The sequence below is a fragment of the Camelus bactrianus genome, chromosome 4, assembly GCF_048773025.1.
Source record: "Camelus bactrianus isolate YW-2024 breed Bactrian camel chromosome 4, ASM4877302v1, whole genome shotgun sequence".
Classification (NCBI taxonomy): domain Eukaryota; kingdom Metazoa; phylum Chordata; class Mammalia; order Artiodactyla; family Camelidae; genus Camelus; species Camelus bactrianus.
Genome location: NC_133542.1, coordinates 73,502,848 through 73,521,748, shown reverse-complemented (window position 1 = coordinate 73,521,748; position 18,901 = coordinate 73,502,848). Strand labels below are relative to the sequence as shown.

The 18,901-nt window shown below is 49.6% G+C and overlaps 1 protein-coding gene across 1 annotated transcript; it reads right to left on the bottom strand.

Moving 5' to 3' along the window:
* Positions 1 to 1,499: 1,499 nt before the first annotated feature.
* On the bottom strand, positions 1,500 to 18,182 carry PRRT1B (proline rich transmembrane protein 1B). The gene is made up of 4 exons (XM_074362446.1): positions 18,046 to 18,182; positions 6,929 to 7,401; positions 6,031 to 6,174; positions 1,500 to 4,929 (listed from the first exon to the last, which is right to left on the bottom strand). The coding sequence occupies exons 1-4, from the start codon at positions 18,053 to 18,055 to the stop codon at positions 4,780 to 4,782; spliced, it is 777 nt and encodes a 258-aa protein (XP_074218547.1). The 5' UTR covers positions 18,056 to 18,182; the 3' UTR covers positions 1,500 to 4,779.
* Positions 18,183 to 18,901: the final 719 nt, after the last annotated feature.

Here is an 18,901-nt window from a genome sequence, read left to right as displayed (position 1 = left end):
AGTATAGCTATGGTTGTTTTTTTTTTTTTTTAATGGCGGTACTGGGGATTGAACCCAGGACCTCATGCCTGCTAATAAGCACACGCTCCACCACTGAGCTGTACTGTCCCCACCAGCATAACTATGTTAATGTCAGAAAAATAGACTTTAAGGCAAAAAGCATTACTAGAGTTAAACGAGACACTTGAAACGATATAAAGTACACTCAACAGAAAGTTAACAATTTCTAAATATGCATGCATCTAATTACACGGCCTGAAAATAAGGCGAGGGCTGACTTGGAGAAATGGACAGATCTGTGACCCAGTGGGGGTTTTAACCCCCCCCCCCCCCAGAAAGATGGTAAGAAATTACTCTAACCCCACACAACACTTCCAAAAAGAAGAAAATGAGAAACCCTTCCTAACTCTTACAATAAAGTCAACATCATAGCCCCGCTACCAAACCCGTAACAAGAATGAAAATTACAGACCAATTTCACTTGTAAACACAGGGGCCAAAAATCCCAAACAAAATATCTACAAACCAAATCTTCAATATATACAAAGGATAGTATGTCACGATCAAGACAGGTTCATTCCAGGAATGAAAAATTACTTTAACATTTGAAAATCAACACTAAGTCACCATGTTAACAGAATAAATCGGATAATTTTCTTAGTAGATGCGTGAAAGTAACTTAATAGAATTCAACATCCGTGCATGACTGAAAAAAGGAAAAACCTCTTAGCAAAACGGGAACAGAAGAGCGTTTCCTTAATGTGAAAACATTTTTTTTTTTAATGGAATGTTGACGTCTTCCTTTTGAGACAAGGAAAAGGGTAAGTCTGCCCGCTGCCAGCACTGCTATCCAGCATTGCACTCGGGTCCCAGCCAGTTCGGGAAGGTAAGGAAAGCACACAAGAGAGTAGGGAATGGAAAGGGAGGCAAAAAGCTTATTACATATAGTTGATAGTACTGTGTAAATACAAAATTCAATAGAATCTGCAGATAAGTTATCAGAATTAATAAGCAAATTTAGAAAGAGTGCTGGGTTCAAAGTCAATCATCCAGAATCAACTGTACTTTTGTACACTAGCAAGTAACAAAAAATATATAGAAGCGATCATTTTATAATAGCATCAAAAAATCAAATACCTAGGGAATACTAACAAAATGTACAAATTTATGCACAAAAAAACTAAAAAAAAAAAATCAAGGGAACTTTTTTTTCCGTTTGTTTTTTTGGGGGGGAGGTAATTATGTTCATTTATTTATAGAGGAGGTACCGGGGATTGAACCCAGGACCTTATGCCTGCTAAGCATGCGCTCTACCCCTGAGCTGTACCCTCCCAACAAGGGAACTGTTTTAAGCGACCTACTAAACAAATAAGGAAATTCATCATGTTTGTTGGCAAACTCAGCACAGTAAGGATGTCTGTTGTCCCCAAATTAATCTATAGATTTAAAGCAATCATACCCAAAATCCCAATGCTTTTTGGAAAGTGAAAACTGACAAGTTAATTCTAAAATTTATTATAAATACAAATGATACTGATGAGGAAAAGGCCATCCAGCATAAAAATGGGCACAAGGTTTGAACACGTACACTATAAGGAGAGCGATCCAAATAGCTGACGGGCATATGATTGGCAGAAAAATGCAAATTCAAGCCACGCTGAAATACCGTGACAGTTCTCACCACCAGAAGCCCTAAAATGTCAAAGAGTGACAAATACCAGGGACTGATGACTGTGTGGAGCGACTGGAATGCCTCTGCTGGTGGGACAGCAAAATGACACAGCCACTCTGCAACGGCAGCATCTCATCAAAGCTTTAAATGTTCCCAGCCTTCTCGGGAAAGCCTGCCTTTCCCTCTCTGCCAGGTCAGACACCTCCACGCCACACCAGAGTGACTCTAAGGCACACACATTTTAACATCTCTGAAATCAGGGTGTGCCCTGATGTAATCAGCGTTTTCCTTTCAGATTTGCCCCACCCACCTCTCCTCCAAGGTACTTCAGCATAGTCGCTAACCACACTGATAAACGTCTGTTGGAAACAGACTGCCTTCTTCCCCACAGTGAATTCTAAAACTGGAATTACTGGGTCAAGAGGCATGCACATTTTCCACTTGTTTTTTAATTACACAACACGAGTACATTCGTATTTCTAAATTCAGCAATGTTCTGCACAAACCGTCCCAGCCCCAGTCCCTCCCCAAAGGCTCCACTCCCAGCAGTTTGGAATATATCCTTCCAGACTCCGTTCTTCGCACTTACATGCATATTCGTGGTGCATATGTTACTAACAGGTACCAGCAGTCTCCTTTCCAACAGGATTGTGGCGAAACACAGGAATAAACAGGAGGGCCGGGCCGTCACCAAATCTGGAATCAGTCCTCATTTCTTCCCAATCCGATAAATAAAAATCATCTCATGGTCTAAGGCTGTACTTTCCCCATCTACACAGAACTCAACCTATCAGTCTTTCCTTTAAGGTTTTCCAGATTTTAAGAGGCTGCCCCTCCACGCTGCCCCAGCACCCTGAAGTTACACGAATATTCTCCTAAGCGTTCATCTGTTACTAGCAGAGCTTGACTTTATTACCACCTGGCTCTTGCATCCATCTGGAATTTATGTTTATGTACAATATGAGAAGACTGTTTTCCCAGCCAGGTAGCCATCTCTGCTGACTGCGAGCCCTCCCGGGTGCACTGGATTCAAACACCATTTCGGTCAGACAGTAGTAACTTCCCATCCCTACCGGGGCTGCTTTCTGGACGCCCTGTGGTCCACTGAGCCACCTCTGGGGCAAAGCCACACCACGCCTAGATTATCGGAGCTTTATGGTAAGTTTCAGTGTCGGGTGAAGACAGTCCTCCTCATTCAACTTTTAAAAACGTATTCGCAATTTTTGCCCATTTTCCTTCCATATTAATTTTTTAAAACGTTTTTGTCAGTTTTAAAAGCTTGGCTTTCTTGCTGGAATTTCATTAAATCGCTGTAAGAAAGCCAGATACTTTTATGACATTATATCTTCCTATCCAGATATTCTGCTCAGTCTTTTTTCTTCTTTGTCTTTTGCCAATTGTTTAAAATTGTTTTCTTCATGTGAATCTGGACCTTTCTTGTTTATTCTGAGGTTTTACTGTTTATCACTATTGTGAGTGGAATTTTAAATTTTTTCCACTTTTAACCGAATATTGCTGTTGACTGTTGTACATTTTGTATCCACTTTTCTGAGTTCCTTTATTCTCGTTTTTTCATTGACTCTTGGATATTCCAGCTAGATACTCATTCTGTCTCTTCTAGTTTTCACACTGCGAATTTCTCTTTGCTGTGTTTCACATTAGCCAGAACCTCGGGGTTGAACACAGACACTAGGGGGCGTCCACGGCTTGATCCTGGTTTTAGAAACTTCCCACTTAGCGCACCACAGGCTGTCAGTTTTTGCAGCTCCATGCATCACCTAGGGAGCTCGTCAGAAATGCACAACCTTGAGTCCTACTTCCTGAATCAGGATCTGCATTTTAATAAGATTTCCCAGGTGTTTCATATAGACTTTAAAGTTCAAGGAACATTGGTCTAGTCGATTTCTATTGTGATTTTGCTTAAGAGTTTGGTAACAGGAATAGCTGTGACTGGGGAAGACTACCACATACTTCCTGGCATCTAAGGATGCCTACAATACGCTTCCCTCCTCCTTGCCTGCGGCTGTCATGCATTTGAGGGTTTGCTGTCCTCACTCTGGACCAGCCCCATGTCCTAGAACTCCCAGGTGTTGTCAGCCATCACTTACTTCCTCATCCAGGTCCCTCCAGCTGAGGGGGGATGTCGTCCTGCTTCATCTCCCGCTGCGGGTGCCAGGGCCACAAGCAGCGCACAGTGGGTGCTCAGAAAGCACCTGATTTGACTTGAGCTGTCAATTTTTTATGGCTCAGCCTGGGTGGGGGCACCTTCCTCCTCTCTCTGTGCAGATGGATCTCCCTGCTCCCCCACCATCTTTGGCCATGAAGGACCCTACAGAAATCCCCGCCCTCAGCACCCAGCCGCTCCGCTCCCCACGTGCTCCCCACCAGCCAGACACCGCACTGCCTGGTGTGTGCAAAAAAAACAGATCCCCGCCAGAGCTGCCCGTGTGCGAACAGCATCTCAGAAGGGCGCCCTGGAGCCCGGTCGCAGGCGGACAGACCTCCCGCTCACCCTCAAGCAAGGGCCCCGAGGCAGCAGCACGAAGCTCTGCGAAGCTCTGCCCAGGGCGTTTTGCTCTTTGTTTACTAATCAGACGTCTTGGTTTCTGGACGTGGGGTCAGCAGGAGAGCCTGCCTCCCAGACTCGGCTGGGGCCCAGAACGACCAGCCAGGAGTGAGCAAGGAGAGAGGAGGCCGCCCCTCTCCACCCCGCTTCAGGGAAGGAAAAACACCAGCAGCCCTGCCCTGCAGTCACAGAGCCGGGCTGGGGGTGGGGAGGCGGCGGTTGCGGTGTCCTCGCTGGTCCCTCTGATGGGCTCTAGGGGTAAGGTGAAGGCAAGGGCCCTGGGGGCGCTGCCAGCGCGGGTCCAGGACGACCTCAGCCACCACCCCACGGCGGGGCCTGGGCCCGGGGGCCACCTGCAGGGGCGGAAGCCCAGCCACCAGTGTGCCGAGGGCTGCAAAGCCCACCTTCCTCTGGTCCCCGGTCCCTTCTGGGTGGCAGATGGCCACCGGTAGGGATCGGAGTCCGCAGGAAGAGTCTGGCCGGGTCGGGAGTCCCTGGGAGTCCCTGGGCGTCCTGGCGTCCCAAAAGGACCCACCAGCCGTCAGGGCAGGTAGAGCGCTACCACCACGTAGATGACCCAGCTGGTGGACACGAAGACCCCAAAGAGCAGGCTGAAGAGCACGAGCGAGCGGGCCTTGCGAGAGGCGTCCTCAGCCTGGGCCAGGTCCCCCCTGCGCAGGGCCGCACGAGTCTGCAACGAGACGGGGAGGGTGAGCGACACCGTCGGCCAGGCCCGGGCACAGTCAGGGAAGCTGACCCGGGAGACGGTCCGGGGCCTGCCCGGGCCACAGCTCGCAAAGGAGCAGGAGTGATGGAGTTGGTGGCTGCCAGCTCTTGGGAACCTGCCCTGGGCCTGGCACAGATCCACCCTGTGTCCCGTGTCCTATGAGCCTCACAACCCTGAGTTGGGTGTCATCCTTGCAGATGAGGAAACAAGGCTCAGAGAAGTGACCCACCCTGGGGCCACACAGCTGGTGGTGGAGCCAGAATTTACAGGCAGGTGGCAGCCTCCAGGGCCCCACCTCTGAGCTGCCCTGGGAGCGGCTTTCTCCCCACAGTCCTGTCCTGCTTATGACCGGAGAACTTGACCACAGAAGGGAGTCAGGGCTGTTGCCAGGTCAGTCTTGAGCAGAAGCCCAGGGACTTCCTACTCTGTCTCTCAGGATGTCCTCACACTGGCTTCACACACTGAGTTCCCAGGGCCTAACCCCTTGCCTGGTAAAGGTCAGTAACAATTAGGAGGGAGGGAGAAGAAAGGGGAGGTGGGTGGATGGATGGATGATAGGTGGACAGACAGGGAGGGGTGGGTGGATGAGTAGCCGGATGGGTGTGTTAACAGATGAATAGAAGGGTGGATGAATTGATGGAGACTAGAGAGGTGGTTGATGGATGGGTGGATGGGTGGGTGAGTAGACGGACAGGCAGCTAGGTAGGTGGACAGGTGGAGGTGATGGATAGAAGAAATGAGTGGATGGATGGATGGCAGTCTCTACCCCATTAAACACAAGACCCCGCTGGATGGCCAGTTCCTTGGGCCTCATCATTCACACCTTCAATGTGAATCGTTTCAGCCAAACTGTCTACAGCAGATCTGGAGTGGGAGGGGACAGAGACAGGAGAGAGCAAGGTTTCCACAGACAACTGGGCAGTGCCTTCCCAGTGCCTGCCACCCTTCTGAAGGGGAAATATCAGAGACCCAGTTGCTGGGGAAGGGGCTGTGTGGACCCCACCCAGGGCACCGGCGGCTGCATGCCCGGGGGCGGTACCCAGCTCTCCACCTACCCACACCTACCTCATGGGAGTAGACGATGGCAATGAGCCCGGTGAGCAGGCAGCAGAAGAGGGTCACCAGCACGGACTCCATCATGTAGTCCTTGGGCAAGGGCCTGTGTTCGGCCGTGGCAGGGGCTGGCACACCGGCCACAGGGCTGTTGTACTGTAGGGGCAGAGGCCACGGCTTGGTAAGGGGGCCGGCCCCAGCCTCCAGACACCGCAGTGAGGGCACAGCCAGCCAGCCATGGAATGGTCACTCCTCCCCCTTCCAAGCCCCACCCAATGAGGCTGCAGGTCGAGAGGGGCTGGGTCAAGGCCCCCCTTCTGCCTGCTCCCTTGGCACCCTCAGCCTGTCACCCAGCCCCCAGGGGTCCACTCTACAGATCGCTCTGTCCAGGGTCCGGTGTCTCCATGCCCTCACTGGGCTCCCCACCGGGAGGGCCTTGAAGCTCTCCTCCACAGGCAGCCAGGTTTTGTTTTGTTTTTCCTAAAAATCTAATCAAATCATCCCCTCACAGCGGATCCTACCTTCCCATCCTCCCCTCCCCACTAAGTGGAGCAAACCACCATCATTCCTAGAACACACCAGACTTCTCATCCTGCACACTGTGCTGAGCCCTCCTCTTCTCTGCCTGAACTCTCCTATTCATCCCTCAGAACCCAGCTCAAGTGCCCCCACTTCTGGGCAGCCTCCCTGGCTGGCCCACTCCCCAGGCTGAGGGAGCGCTTCTCTACTCCTCCTCTGGGCGCAGAAGCGTCCTCAGCAGGAGCCGTTGTGACCTGTCACCACCTGTATGCCAAGCTCTCCCGCCCAGGGATGGAGGGAGGGAGGGGTGAGTGGGCAGAGTGGCGGGGGTGGGGGGAAGTGAGTGAGCAGAGAGGGGGACGGCGAGCGGGGTGGCCGTGGACCGACTCACCATGGGGAAGGGCGCGAAGAGCGCCGGCGCGGGCGGCGCGGGCGGCGGGTACAGGGCCGCGGGCGCGGGCGGGAAGAGGACGGGCGGCTGCGGGAAGGGCGGGTAGAGCAGGGGCACGGCCTTGGGGTCCGGCGGCGCGTAGGGCGGGGGCTCGCCCACGAAGCCGATGTTGGCGATCCCGCCGGCCGCGGCCCTGGGCGCCTGCCGGGCCTCGCCTGCGGCCTGGGCCTGGTCGGGGGGCGCCGCGGAAGCCTCCGCCGGGGCATCGGCCAGGGGCTCCGCCGGGGCATCGGCCAGGGGCTCCTCTGGGCCCTGCGTCGGCGGACTGTCTCCGTCCGCAGCCGCTTCCTCGCTGGGCCCTCCGTCCTCATCCAGGAGCTGCGGGCGGCGCGGGAGCTGCGGGAGCTCAGGGCGTGCGGGGCTCCGAGGGTCCTCGGGGGCCGCAGGGCTGCCGCCCCCTTTCGGGTCCACTCCTGGTGAGACATGGCAGGGGCGGTGAGCCCCTGGGGGGCCGCCGGTCCAGGTGGGAGTCCTCCCCGGGAAACCCCAAAACACAGCCCCTCCAAGGAGAAAGTCACCACCACCAGGCCGGTCCTGACCCTTCCTGCACCCGGGCCTCGGGCCTCTCCAAACGGGGCTCTTGAATCTTTATCCAAAGTGAAAAACTGGGACAAGAAAACCGAGGCCGAGAGATGTAAAGTTCCTTCCTAGCGGTCACACAGGTAGTACCTGGCCAGCCCTGCCTGCCTGCCTCTGTTGCAGGTTGCCTCTGAAGGGAGGTGGTCCTGCCACCAGGCCCCGCTGTGGCCCCAGGCTAAACCCAGGAAGAAGCTTCAGCCCGGGGCAGCCCCCTCATTGGCTGTCCTGAGACAGGCTCCAGTGGGGTCTGGTGTGAGGAGATGAGCTGAGCCAATCAGATTCTTGGCTCTGGAGTTGTCAGACCCTGGCTTACTGAGTGACCTCAAAGACCCGGGAGGTCACTAAGGGCCCAGTGCCTACTGAGGCAGAGAGGGAACAGAAATATGAATGGGGCAGGGGAGGGCCAGGGAGAGGCGAGGGGCAGTGGATGGAGAGAAGCCCACCCAGCATCTTAAAGCAGGGTCTCCTGGGCCCTCAGCTGTCAAGCTGCCTTCCGGCCCTGGCCTCCAGCATCCACACGACCAACTCTGGAAGCTGGTCCCAGCAAGTCCTGAAGGTCCACCTGCACCTCCAAGAGCGTCCTGACAAGCTGAGCACCTTAGGCCTCAGGCAGGTACTGGAAGAAGGGCCTGGAGGGGTCCTGGGGCAGACACCCTGGACCTGGGTGGGTATTCAAGGACACACACAGGAGCAGCAGCTCAGGGCCCGAGGCATGGCTTCAGAGGTTCATTTCCGAAGTGTCTTTAAGGGGTGTACAAGGTAAACAGACAACCGCGACAGCGCTGGTGAGGGCGGAGGAACCTTGCTGGAATTCCCCCTCCCATCCCCACCCCACCCCCACCCCCATACAACTGGTAGGTGGAGTCAGAGGCCAGGGATCTGTAGGGGAGGTAACCACAATGGCAGGGAGTACTGAGCCCCTCAGAGCTCCCCACCCCACCTCCTCCCAGCAGCCAGGGTCTCACTCCGGGCTTCCGCTCCTACAGGCCTGTGGTGGTGTTTATGCCCCCACACCTCCACCCATGCTGTTCCCTCCATTTCTCTACCCCTTGAATCTGCGCTTGGCCGTGTGACTTGCTTTAGCCAATGGGACCTTAATAAACATCTTGCAAACAGAGGCTTTAAAAATCTGTGTCTCTCCATGTTACCGGGGCTGGTGAGGGATGAGTTAGTGTTGAGTGGGGACAGTTTCAGTTTGGGATGATGATAACGTTCTGGAGGTGGGTGGTGGTGATGGTTGAATAACAATATGAATGTACTTAGTGCCCCCGAACTGTATACTTATAAGTGGTTAAGATGGTAAATCTTATATCTTTTTTGCCAGTGTTTTAAAAGCCTGTCTCTCCTGCTGATCACTAAAAATGCTAGACAAAATACAAAAGAAACCACCCAAAGACCCCAAAAAGTGAACAAAACAGGTAGATTACAGAGTGGAATCAAAATGCAGAAATGACCATAAAGGGGGTGAATTTCCCCTTTTTTTCCCTCTTGTTTCCCTCAAAGCTCGGAGCGCCAGCCCCAGAGCCACAAGACAGAGCAGCAGAATGGGATGGGCAGCTAACACTCCACTAGAAACCCTGTCATTCTGGCCAGAGGAACCAGGAAAGGGCCCCTGCAGAGTGGAAAGAGTGGGGAAATCCTAGAGAGGAAGTAGCCTCGGGGGGGAATCCCCTCGTTCTGTATGTGAATTGGGGCGACCAACATACTCAGTTTGTCCAGGACTTCCTTGAGTTCACTGCTGACAATCACACGTCCAGGGAAAGCCCTTGGTCTCAGGCCAACTGGAATGGTTCGTCATCTCAGAATGAAGCCACACAAGTCCTAGACTCACTCCCAAGCTGCAGGTGTAGGGGACAGATTTAGACCAGCATAGGAAAGACTCTGAAAACTGGACCGCCAAAACAGCCAGAAAACAATGAAAAAAATGGCAGTAACTGCATACCTATCAATTACTTTAAATGTAAATGGACTAAATTCTACAGAAGACACAGGGTGACTGAATGGATAAAAAGATCTGTATGCTGCCTGCAAGAGACTCACCTCATTTTTTTCTGTTTAATGGAGATACTGGGGATTGAACCCAGGACCCCAAGCATGCTAAGCATGAGCTCTACCACTGAGCTGTACCCTCCCCACTAAGACTGACTTCAGATGTAAGCACACGTACAGACTAAAAGGAAGGAATGGAAAAACATATTCAGTGTAAAAAGAAACCAAAAAGTGTGGGGTAGCTATACTTATATCGCAAAAAGAGACTATAAAACAAAGACTGGAATAAGAGACAAAGAAGGGCATTACATAATGATAAAGGGAGTCAACCCAAAAGAAGACATCACATTTGTAAATATGTACGCACTCAACAAATGGGCACCTAAATCTAAGAGCAAATATTAACAGACCTCAAGAAAGAAAGCAGTAATAGGAGACTACTTTAATACCCACCTTACATCAATGGATAAATCAACAAGACAAAAAAAAAATCAATAAGGAAATACACCTTAAGGACATGTTAGACCAAATAAACTCAACAGAAATGTACAGAGCATTACATCCAAAAACAACAGAATACATATTCTTATCAAGTGCTCATAGAACATTCTCCAGGATAAATCGTCGAAGACCACAAAGTAAGCCTTTAAAAACTTAAGAAATCATATCAAGCATCTTTGCCAACCACAACTGTATGAAACCAGAAATCAATTACAAGAAAGTTGGACAATTCACAATATGTGGGGATTAAACAACGCTACTAAAAAATTGAATTTAATTTAAAAATAAAAATTCAAAAGATAAAACAAGTACAAAAATAAAAAATAGAAAAAATGAAAAACAGAAAAAGGGAAAAAATAAAAAAGAACCTCCTTCCCCCCCCCAAAAATGCTACTGAACAACCAGTGGGTCAAAGAATAAATAAAAACAGAAATTAAAAAAATACCTTGAGAAAAATTAAAATAGATACAGGATAGTGAAACTCAGGCGATGCAGCAAAAGCAGTTCTAAGAGGAAAGTTCCTAATAGTAAATGTGTGTCCAACAGCAAAAATCTCAAACATTCTAACTTTACACCTCAAGGAACTAGGGAAAAAAATAAAGCCCAAAGTTAGTAGAAGGAAGGAAATAACAAAGATCAGAGTGGAAATAAATTTTATAAAGACTATAAAGACAATAGAAAGTATCAGTGAAAGTAAGAGCTGGTTCTTTGAAACGATAAACAAAATGGACAGATCTTTAGCTAGAATCATCAAGAGAAAGGATTCAAATAAATAAAATAAAAAATGAGGGGGGAGGGTATAGCTCAGTGGTAGAGCACACGCCTAGCAGGCTTGAGGTCCTGGGTTCAATCCCCAGGACCCCACCCCACCCCCCACTAAAAAAATAAATAAATAAACCTAATTACCTCCCCTCTCCAAAAAAGAAAAACAAAGACAAAAAAAAACCTCCCAACAAACAAAAGTCCAGGACCAGATGGCTACTAAACATTCAAAAATTTAATAGCAATCCTTCTCAAACTTTACCCAAAAAATAGAAGGGAGAGAACACTTCCAAATTCATTTTATGAAGGCAGCATTACCCTGACACCAAAACCAGAAAAGGACACCGCAAGAAAATCAGAGCCCAACATACCTGATACACATGGATGTAAAAATTCTCGACAAAAAAATCATCCAATACATTTCAGCAATACATTAAAAGAGTCATGCCTCATGATCAAGTGGGATTTATTTCAGAGATGCAAGGATGATTCCACATCTGCAAAAATCAATTACTGTGGTACACCACAGTAACAAAATGAGGGACAGACATCATATGATCATCTCAATAGGTGCTGAAAAAGCATTTGACAGAATTCAGTATCAATTTATGATAAAAACTCTCAACAAAATGGGTATAGAGAGAATGCACCTCAACATAATAAACGTCACATGTGATGAGCTCACAGCCAATATCATATGAATGGTAAAAAAAATGAATAGCATTTCCTTTAAGATCAGGAACAAGACAAAGGTGCTACTCTCACCACTTTTATTCAAGAGTATTGGAAGTCCTAGCCACAATAATCAGACAAGAAAAAGAAATAGAAGAAATCCAAATTGGAAAGAAGACATAAAACTGTCACTACTTCAGATGACATGATATTATATATAGAAAACCTTAAAGATTCCACCAAAAAACTGTTAGAACTAATAAATGAATTCAGTAAAGTTGCAGAACACAAAATCAATATACAAAACTCTGTTTCATTTCTATACGCTAATAATAAATTAAGAAAATTAAGAATTTCTTAAGAAATTTTTAAAAATCCCATTATCAAATAGAATAAAATAACTATCAAATAGAATACTTAGGAATAAATTTAACCAAGCAGATGAAAGACCCGTACACTGAAAACAATCAGACGTTACGGAAAGAAATTGAAGATACAAAATAAATGCAAAGATATTCCATGCGCATGGATCAGAAGAATTAATGTTAATTAAATGTCCATGCTACCCAAAGCAATCTACAGTTTCAGTGCAATTCCTATCAAAATTCCAATGACATTTTTCACAGAAATAGGAACAATCCTAAAATTTGTATGGAACTGCAAAAGATCCCACAAATAGCCAATGAAATCTTGAAAAAGTCCATTGACAGATGACTGGATAAAGAGGCTGTGGTATATTTATACAATGGAATACTACTCAGCTATAAAAAATAATAAAATAATGCCATTTGCAGCAACATGGATGGACTTGGAGAATGTCATTCTAAATGAAGCCAGAAAGAGAAAGAAAAATACCATATGATATCTCTCATATGTGGAATCTTAAAAAAAAAAAAAGACAAACGAACTTATTTACAAAACAGAAACAGACTCACAGACATAGAAAACAAACTTATGGTTATCAGTCGAGGAAGGGAATGGGAAGGAATAAATTGGGAGTTCAAGATTTGCAGATACTACTATATATAAAATAGATAAACAATAAGTTTATACTGTATAGCACAGGGAACTATATTCAATAACTTGTAGTAGCTTATGGTGAAAAAGAATATGAAAATGAATATGTATGTTCCTATATGACTGAAGTACTGTGCTGTACACCAGAAATTGATACAACACTGTAAACTGACTATACTTCAATAAAAATATTAAAAAAAAAAAAAAGGAAGAACGAAATCTCGAGAAAGAACAAAGCTGGAGGTATCATGTGCCCCAACTCCAAACTATATTACAAAGCTATAGTAATCAAACAGTATGGTATTGGCATAAAAAACAGACACATAGATCAATGGAACAGAAGAGAGCCCTGAAGTAAACCCATGGACGTATCATCAATTAACTTATGACCAAGGAGCCAAGAATACATGATGGGAAAGGACAGTCTTTTCAATATATGGTGTTGGTTGCGGGGAGGGGACAGCTCAAGTGGTAGAGCTCATGCTTAGCATGCATGAGGTCGTGGGTTCAATCCCTGGTATGTCCTCTAAAAATAAATAAATAGATCTAATTACTTACCCTCAAAAGTTAAAAAAAAATTAAACAGTGTTAGGAAAACTGGATAGCTACATGCAAAGAATAAAACGGGACCACTATCTTACACCATACACAAAAATTAACTCAAAATGGATTAAAGACTTGATCCATTTTGATCCATTTATATACATATATACACATTTATAATAGAATATCATTCAGCCACAAGACCTGAAACCATAAAACTCGCATAAGAAAACAAAGGCATAAGCTCCTTGACATCAGTCCTGACAATGATTTTTTTAGATACGAAACCAAAAACAAGCAACAAAAGCAAAAACACTCAAGCTGGGACTACATCAGACTAACACGTTTCTGCACAGCAAAGGAAACCACCAACAAAATGAAATGGCAACACATCTACTGGGAGAGAATATCTGCAAGTCACATATTTGATAAGGGGGTTGATACCCAAAATACATTAAAAAAAATATAACTCAATAGCAAAAGATAAACCCACAATTAAAAGTTGGCCACAGGGTCTGAGCAGACATTTCAAAGACATACAGAGGGCCAACAGGTACATGAAAAGATGCTGAGCCTCACTCATCATCGGGGAAATGCAGATCAAAACCACGCTGAGCCATCACCTCACACCTGTCAGAATGGCTATCATCCAAAGAAAACAAAATTACAAGTGTTGGTGAGGAGGTGGAGAAAAGGGAACCCTTGTGCATGGTTGTGGGAATGTAAATTGGTACAGCCACTACGGAAAACAGTATGGAGGTTCCTGAAAAAATTAAAAATAGAACAACTGTATGATCCAGCAATTCCACTCCTGGGTATTTATCTGGAGACCAAAAAAAAAAAAAAAAAAAAAAAAAAAAACCCCTCAAAAAGCTATATGCACCCACATGTTCATTGCAGCATTATTTATAAAACATGGAAACAACCTAAGTGTCCACCAACAGATGACCAGGTAAAGAAAATATACACACACACCTATATATATATACATTCACAGTTAGAATAGACTATTATTCAGCCAAAGAGAAAAGAATGAAATCTTGCCATTTGCAACAATCAGGTGAGAGTTTGGAGGCAGCCCCTTCAGCTTCTGCTAAGTCTTAAGGTGGCTGCTTCCCGACTGTTGACTTGAATCTAACCTCTCGAGAAACTCAAGCCTCAGTGTTGAGAGTACAGAGCTTCGTCGACTTACCATGGGATTATATCCTGATAAACCCATCAAAAGTTGAAAACACCTTAAGTCAAAAATGCATTTAGTACACCTAACCTCCCGAGCATCATAGCTTAGCCCAGTCTACCTTAAACATGTTCAGAACAATTACCTTCACCTACAGTTGGGCAAAATCATCTAGCATAAAGCCTATTTTTAGAATAAAGTGGTGAACAGCTCATGTCATTGATGGGATATTGTACAGAAAGTGAAAAACAGAATGGCTGCCTGGGTTCAGAAAGGCTGTAAGTGTATCAGCGGTTTACTCTCATGATTTCGTGGTGGACTGAGAGCCGTGGCACAGCCACTGCCCAGCATCACGACAGAACATCCTACTGCACATTGCCAGCGCGGAAAAGATCAGAACTCAAAACTCAAGGTACAGCTTCTCCCGAATGCTTATCACCTTCATACCATCATAAAGTCAAACCATCAGAAGTTGAACCATCCTAAGGTGGGGGTTGTCTGTAACTTGCTGTGCAGGGATCAGTAAGTCACAACTACTCAGCAATAGAGAGGAATGAAGTCTTGACACACACAGCAGCCCGCACGGAAGGATCGCTCAGTCACGCCGAGGAAGAGAAGCCAATCAAAGAGAGAGTACGTGCTACACGATTCCGTTTATATCAAACCCCAGAAGATGCCAGCTCTCATGACAGAAACCTGGTCAATAGTTGCTGAGGACAGGGGTGGAGGGAGGGATTACCAAGAACACCAGAAAAACTTAGGGGTGATGAAGATTAGTATTTTGATGTGGTGATAGCTTGACAGACACATAATATGTCAAAACTGATCAAAAGGCACATTCCAAACACGGGTGGTTCCTTATACAATTCTACCCCAACTAAAGTTAAAAGATTCTTTAAAGAAAATAATGTTTTAAAGCACCTGCACATTGGGGTTTGCTTTCTCACTGCCGGGAATCCTCCTGCCTCCACTGTGAGGAAGCTAAAACCAGCCCTCAGGACGGGCCACAGGGAGGAGAATGGGGGCTCCCAGCCAAGGGCTCAGAGATCCCCAGCCCACCCCACCCCCGTGACCTGGCCCTGACCAACAGAACCACCCCGCTGACCTACAAAACCATGAGAAATAAAAAATACTTGTTTTAGGCCACTAAGCTTTGGGTTGGTTTGTTACACAACAAAAGCCAACCAGTAACTGACACTGGAAGGTCCTCTGGGAGCTGGTGCTGGGAAGAAAGTGACCAGGATGAGGGCAGGACAGTGGGAAGGAGGCAGAGGCTGAATGAAGGGAGAGACAGCGCTGACCTGAGCCAGAATGGAGACAGAGGGCCAGAAGGGACTGGACAGGTGGACGGATGGGGCAGCAATGAGGAACCGCACGGGGCCGGCATCCGGAAGGGAAGTGGGGAAGGGAGTTGTCCAGAGCGATAGGGCAGACCAGACCCCTCTTTCATCACCTCCCTCAGTGCCCAGGGCAGAGCTGGGGTGGTGGTTACCAGATGAGGAGCTGGAGCCCAGGGGCGAGATGGCCTGGGCTGTGCCTCCTCCCTGTGCCTCCTCAGTTTCTTAATCCTTAAAATGGGGATGAGGTGGTTATTGCGGGGATGAAATGAGTGTATGCATGTCTTGGGCGCTCAGCTAACACTGGACTTCATTATCTGAGGTTAGGAGAAACTGGCAGGGTGTTCTGGCCAGTTTGTGGAATCTGTAAGCCGCAGAGGAAACCGAAGCCAATGAGAAATGAGGTCACAAGTAACATTGGAAAGGTTTGTGACTTCTAAGTTTGAGCCAGAGAACTGGGCTCTTCCAGGAGGACCTTGGAGCAGGGAGGGGCGGGGTGGGTGGTGTTCAGGCCTGCTCATCAATTGGAGGGTGGGGGTAGCCTTAATATCCCTGGGGGAGGTGCCAGGGCTGCTTCCAACCTCACCCACCCAAGCACTGGAGGTTTCCTTTTTTTTTTTTTTTAATGGAGGTGCAGGACCTCCTGCGTGCTAAGCATGCACTCTACCACCGCTGAGCTATACCGACCCCCCTGGGCTGGAGGTTGTAAATCATCAAGGCAATAACCACCAAAGGAACACTGTTTTCCAACCATACCAGGGGGCTTTCCTCTCAGCCCAAACCCACCACCCCGGTGCATAAAGCCCCCAAACCCCCCTCTGGATGTGCGTCTAAGCAGAGGCCAGCTGGCCAGTCATTCCACGCCCTGGAGACTAGCGTTCTAGGCTCAGAAACACAATTCCGTACACAAACCCTACGAAAATACCATGATTTAACCGGGTCAGGCGCCTGTGGGACTGCTAAGTGGATGAAGCTTTGCTGGTGAGACATGCAAGTGCGTAGCGGCCACGGCGCTCTAAACAGCACAACCATTAGGAAGCGTTCATCAGGTGCCAGGCCCTGAGGACCAGACATCACTTCTCCGCCAAGCCTGAACCAGCTTTGCCACCCGGTGACCTCTGGCTGTACGACCTTGTAGGCATGTGACCTCAACTGCCCATGCCTCCCCTTCCTCACCTGTAAATGAGGATAATAATAGTAACAATCATTTAAAAATAATAGCAGAAACAGGGGAGCTGGCTCTGTTCTGAGAGCTCTGTTACAGTAGCTCAGGTTCAGCCTCAGGGACACCTTTTTTTTTCTGACGGGGTTTTAACAGGAGAGAACTGAGGCTCTGAACAGGTAACCTGAGCCTGGAAGGCGCTCCCTGTGGGTGCCGGCGTGGGGGTGCCCCGTGGGCCGCCGAGCCCCTGCCCCAGTTATCATAACAAAAACCGCAGCTACCCCAGGCCGCCAGGGCAAATTCCTGGCCCGATGGCGAGGAGATAGGGCCGCAGAGTAAATAAATTTGCTGGCGAGGCTGCGCGGCCGTGGCCTCGGGTTCTCGGGTTCTCGAGTTCTCGATACCCGAGCCTCGGCGGGACATTCCAGCCGGGAAGGGGGGCGGGGAGCGCGGTAGGGAGGTGCCCGAGAGTCTGGGGGACTCCCGGAGGCCGGGAGTGGTGGCGGCAGTTAGCGCCAGGCAGGTCCGGTCCCTTCCCGCAGCAGCATTCCCTGGGAGCCGGCTGCAGAAGAAATCCAGGTGCACCCCCGCCCCAGGTTCTGGTGGGTTGTGGGGAGTGGCTGGAGGGGTCAGGCTAGACTCTGCACCGTCCGCCGCTCGGGGTCCCGCCACTGTCGCCACCACCCTCTGCCCTCGTCAGCTTGGGACTCCCAAGGGCAGAGCGGCGGGGTGGGGGGCCTCGGATCACCAACCCCTGCCCCCTCCAGCGCCTGGCTGCGATGCGGGCCGCCGGAGCTGCTCCACTGAGCCTTTCCGCGGTCACACCCCGTCTGCCCATCTCTCCGGCTCGCCCCCCCGCCTTTCGCGGTCTGGTTCGGTCTTTGGGGTCTCCTGTCTCTATCTCCCTCCCTGGCCCTATCTCTGCTTCTCTGGCCAAAGTCGTCACCTACCCCGACCCAGACTTCAGCCTGGCCAGATGGGGGAAGGATGGGGCGTGGGGAGAGGAACACGCCACCCCCAAATCGTCACTGCTGGGCACCTGCTGCCCGCCCGGGGCTGCCCCTCCCCAGCTCTCCCATAAGGGCGCCGGCCTAGCAGAGAGTGGACACGGCCACGGTGCCTGAATTTCCCGCTGCAGCCTCCCGGGCCCCCAGTTCCGGGCGAGAGGGAGAGGCGTCCCAGGGCAGGGCCGGGTGGGGGGCCCCACGGAGCGAGTCCATAGAGCGAGTCCCTGGGCCAGCGTCGCCCCCACCTTCCCCGCCCGCCGCCCCCCGCCCCCGGGAGCCGGAGATGCGCGCCCCGGGCCCGCCGCCCCTACCTGCGTCCATGGCGCGACGAGCGGAGCTGCGCGCCTCCCGCCGCCGTCGGGCCCAGCTCCGCTTTCGCGGGCGGCTCGGGTTTCCTGGTGCCGGCTGCGAGGCCGGTTAATCATTGACCGCCTGGATTGCCCGCGGCTGTGTCAACAGGTCGCTCCCCGCGCGCCGGGGCGCTGGGGCCCGAACCTGCGCGCGCCCCGGCAGGACCCGCGCCCCGCGGCCCCCGGGGCAGGAAGGTCGGCGGGCGGGCGGAGGGAAGCAGGCGGGGCCGAACTGGGACAGGGCAGGTGGAGCCGGTAAAGGGGCAGCGGAGACCGGGGCCGACCGGAGAACCCAGCTGGATGCATTTGTGGCCAATGAGGACCGTGGGGAATCAGAGTTGCCGAATCTTCCTTTGTATTTTTCCCAGCAAGAGAAGCCAAAAATATAGATTTTCATGTGATCTCCTGAGTTTTAAAGCAATGTTTATGAAACTTCTGTTCCCTGAAACTTGCCAGACTGGAGAACTTAAAGCAAGTCGCAATCCAAACACCTAGAACTGCTAGGGAGACTACACCTGCGTGCCAGACAGCGTTTCAAACGCATAGCTCAGGGGGGAGGGGATAGCTCAAGTGGAAGAGAGCGCGCTTAGCATCCACAAGGTCCTGGGTTCAATCTCTAGCACTTCCACTAAAAATAGGTAAAGAAAGAAACCTAACTACCTCCCCCCCTAAAAAAAAACACAAAGCTCAGCTCCCAAGAGATTAAGGGAGAACCCCAGGGACCAAGGAAGAGGAAGCCCAGACCAGCCCTGGGGGGGACGCTACAACCCAGGGCCTGTCTGCGTGGGGTGCACGTGTGGTGGATTAGCGGTCTCAG

Bases quoted from the DNA above. Each gene is read 5' to 3' on its own strand.
- PRRT1B (XM_074362446.1), bottom strand. The intron at 6,175-6,928 runs GTGAGTCGGTCC...CTGCCCCTACAG, and splicing joins TCTTCGCGCCCTTCCCCATG to TACAACAGCCCTGTGGCCGG. The intron at 4,930-6,030 runs GTAGGTGTGGGT...GTCTCGTTGCAG, and splicing joins CCATCGTCTACTCCCATGAG to ACTCGTGCGGCCCTGCGCAG.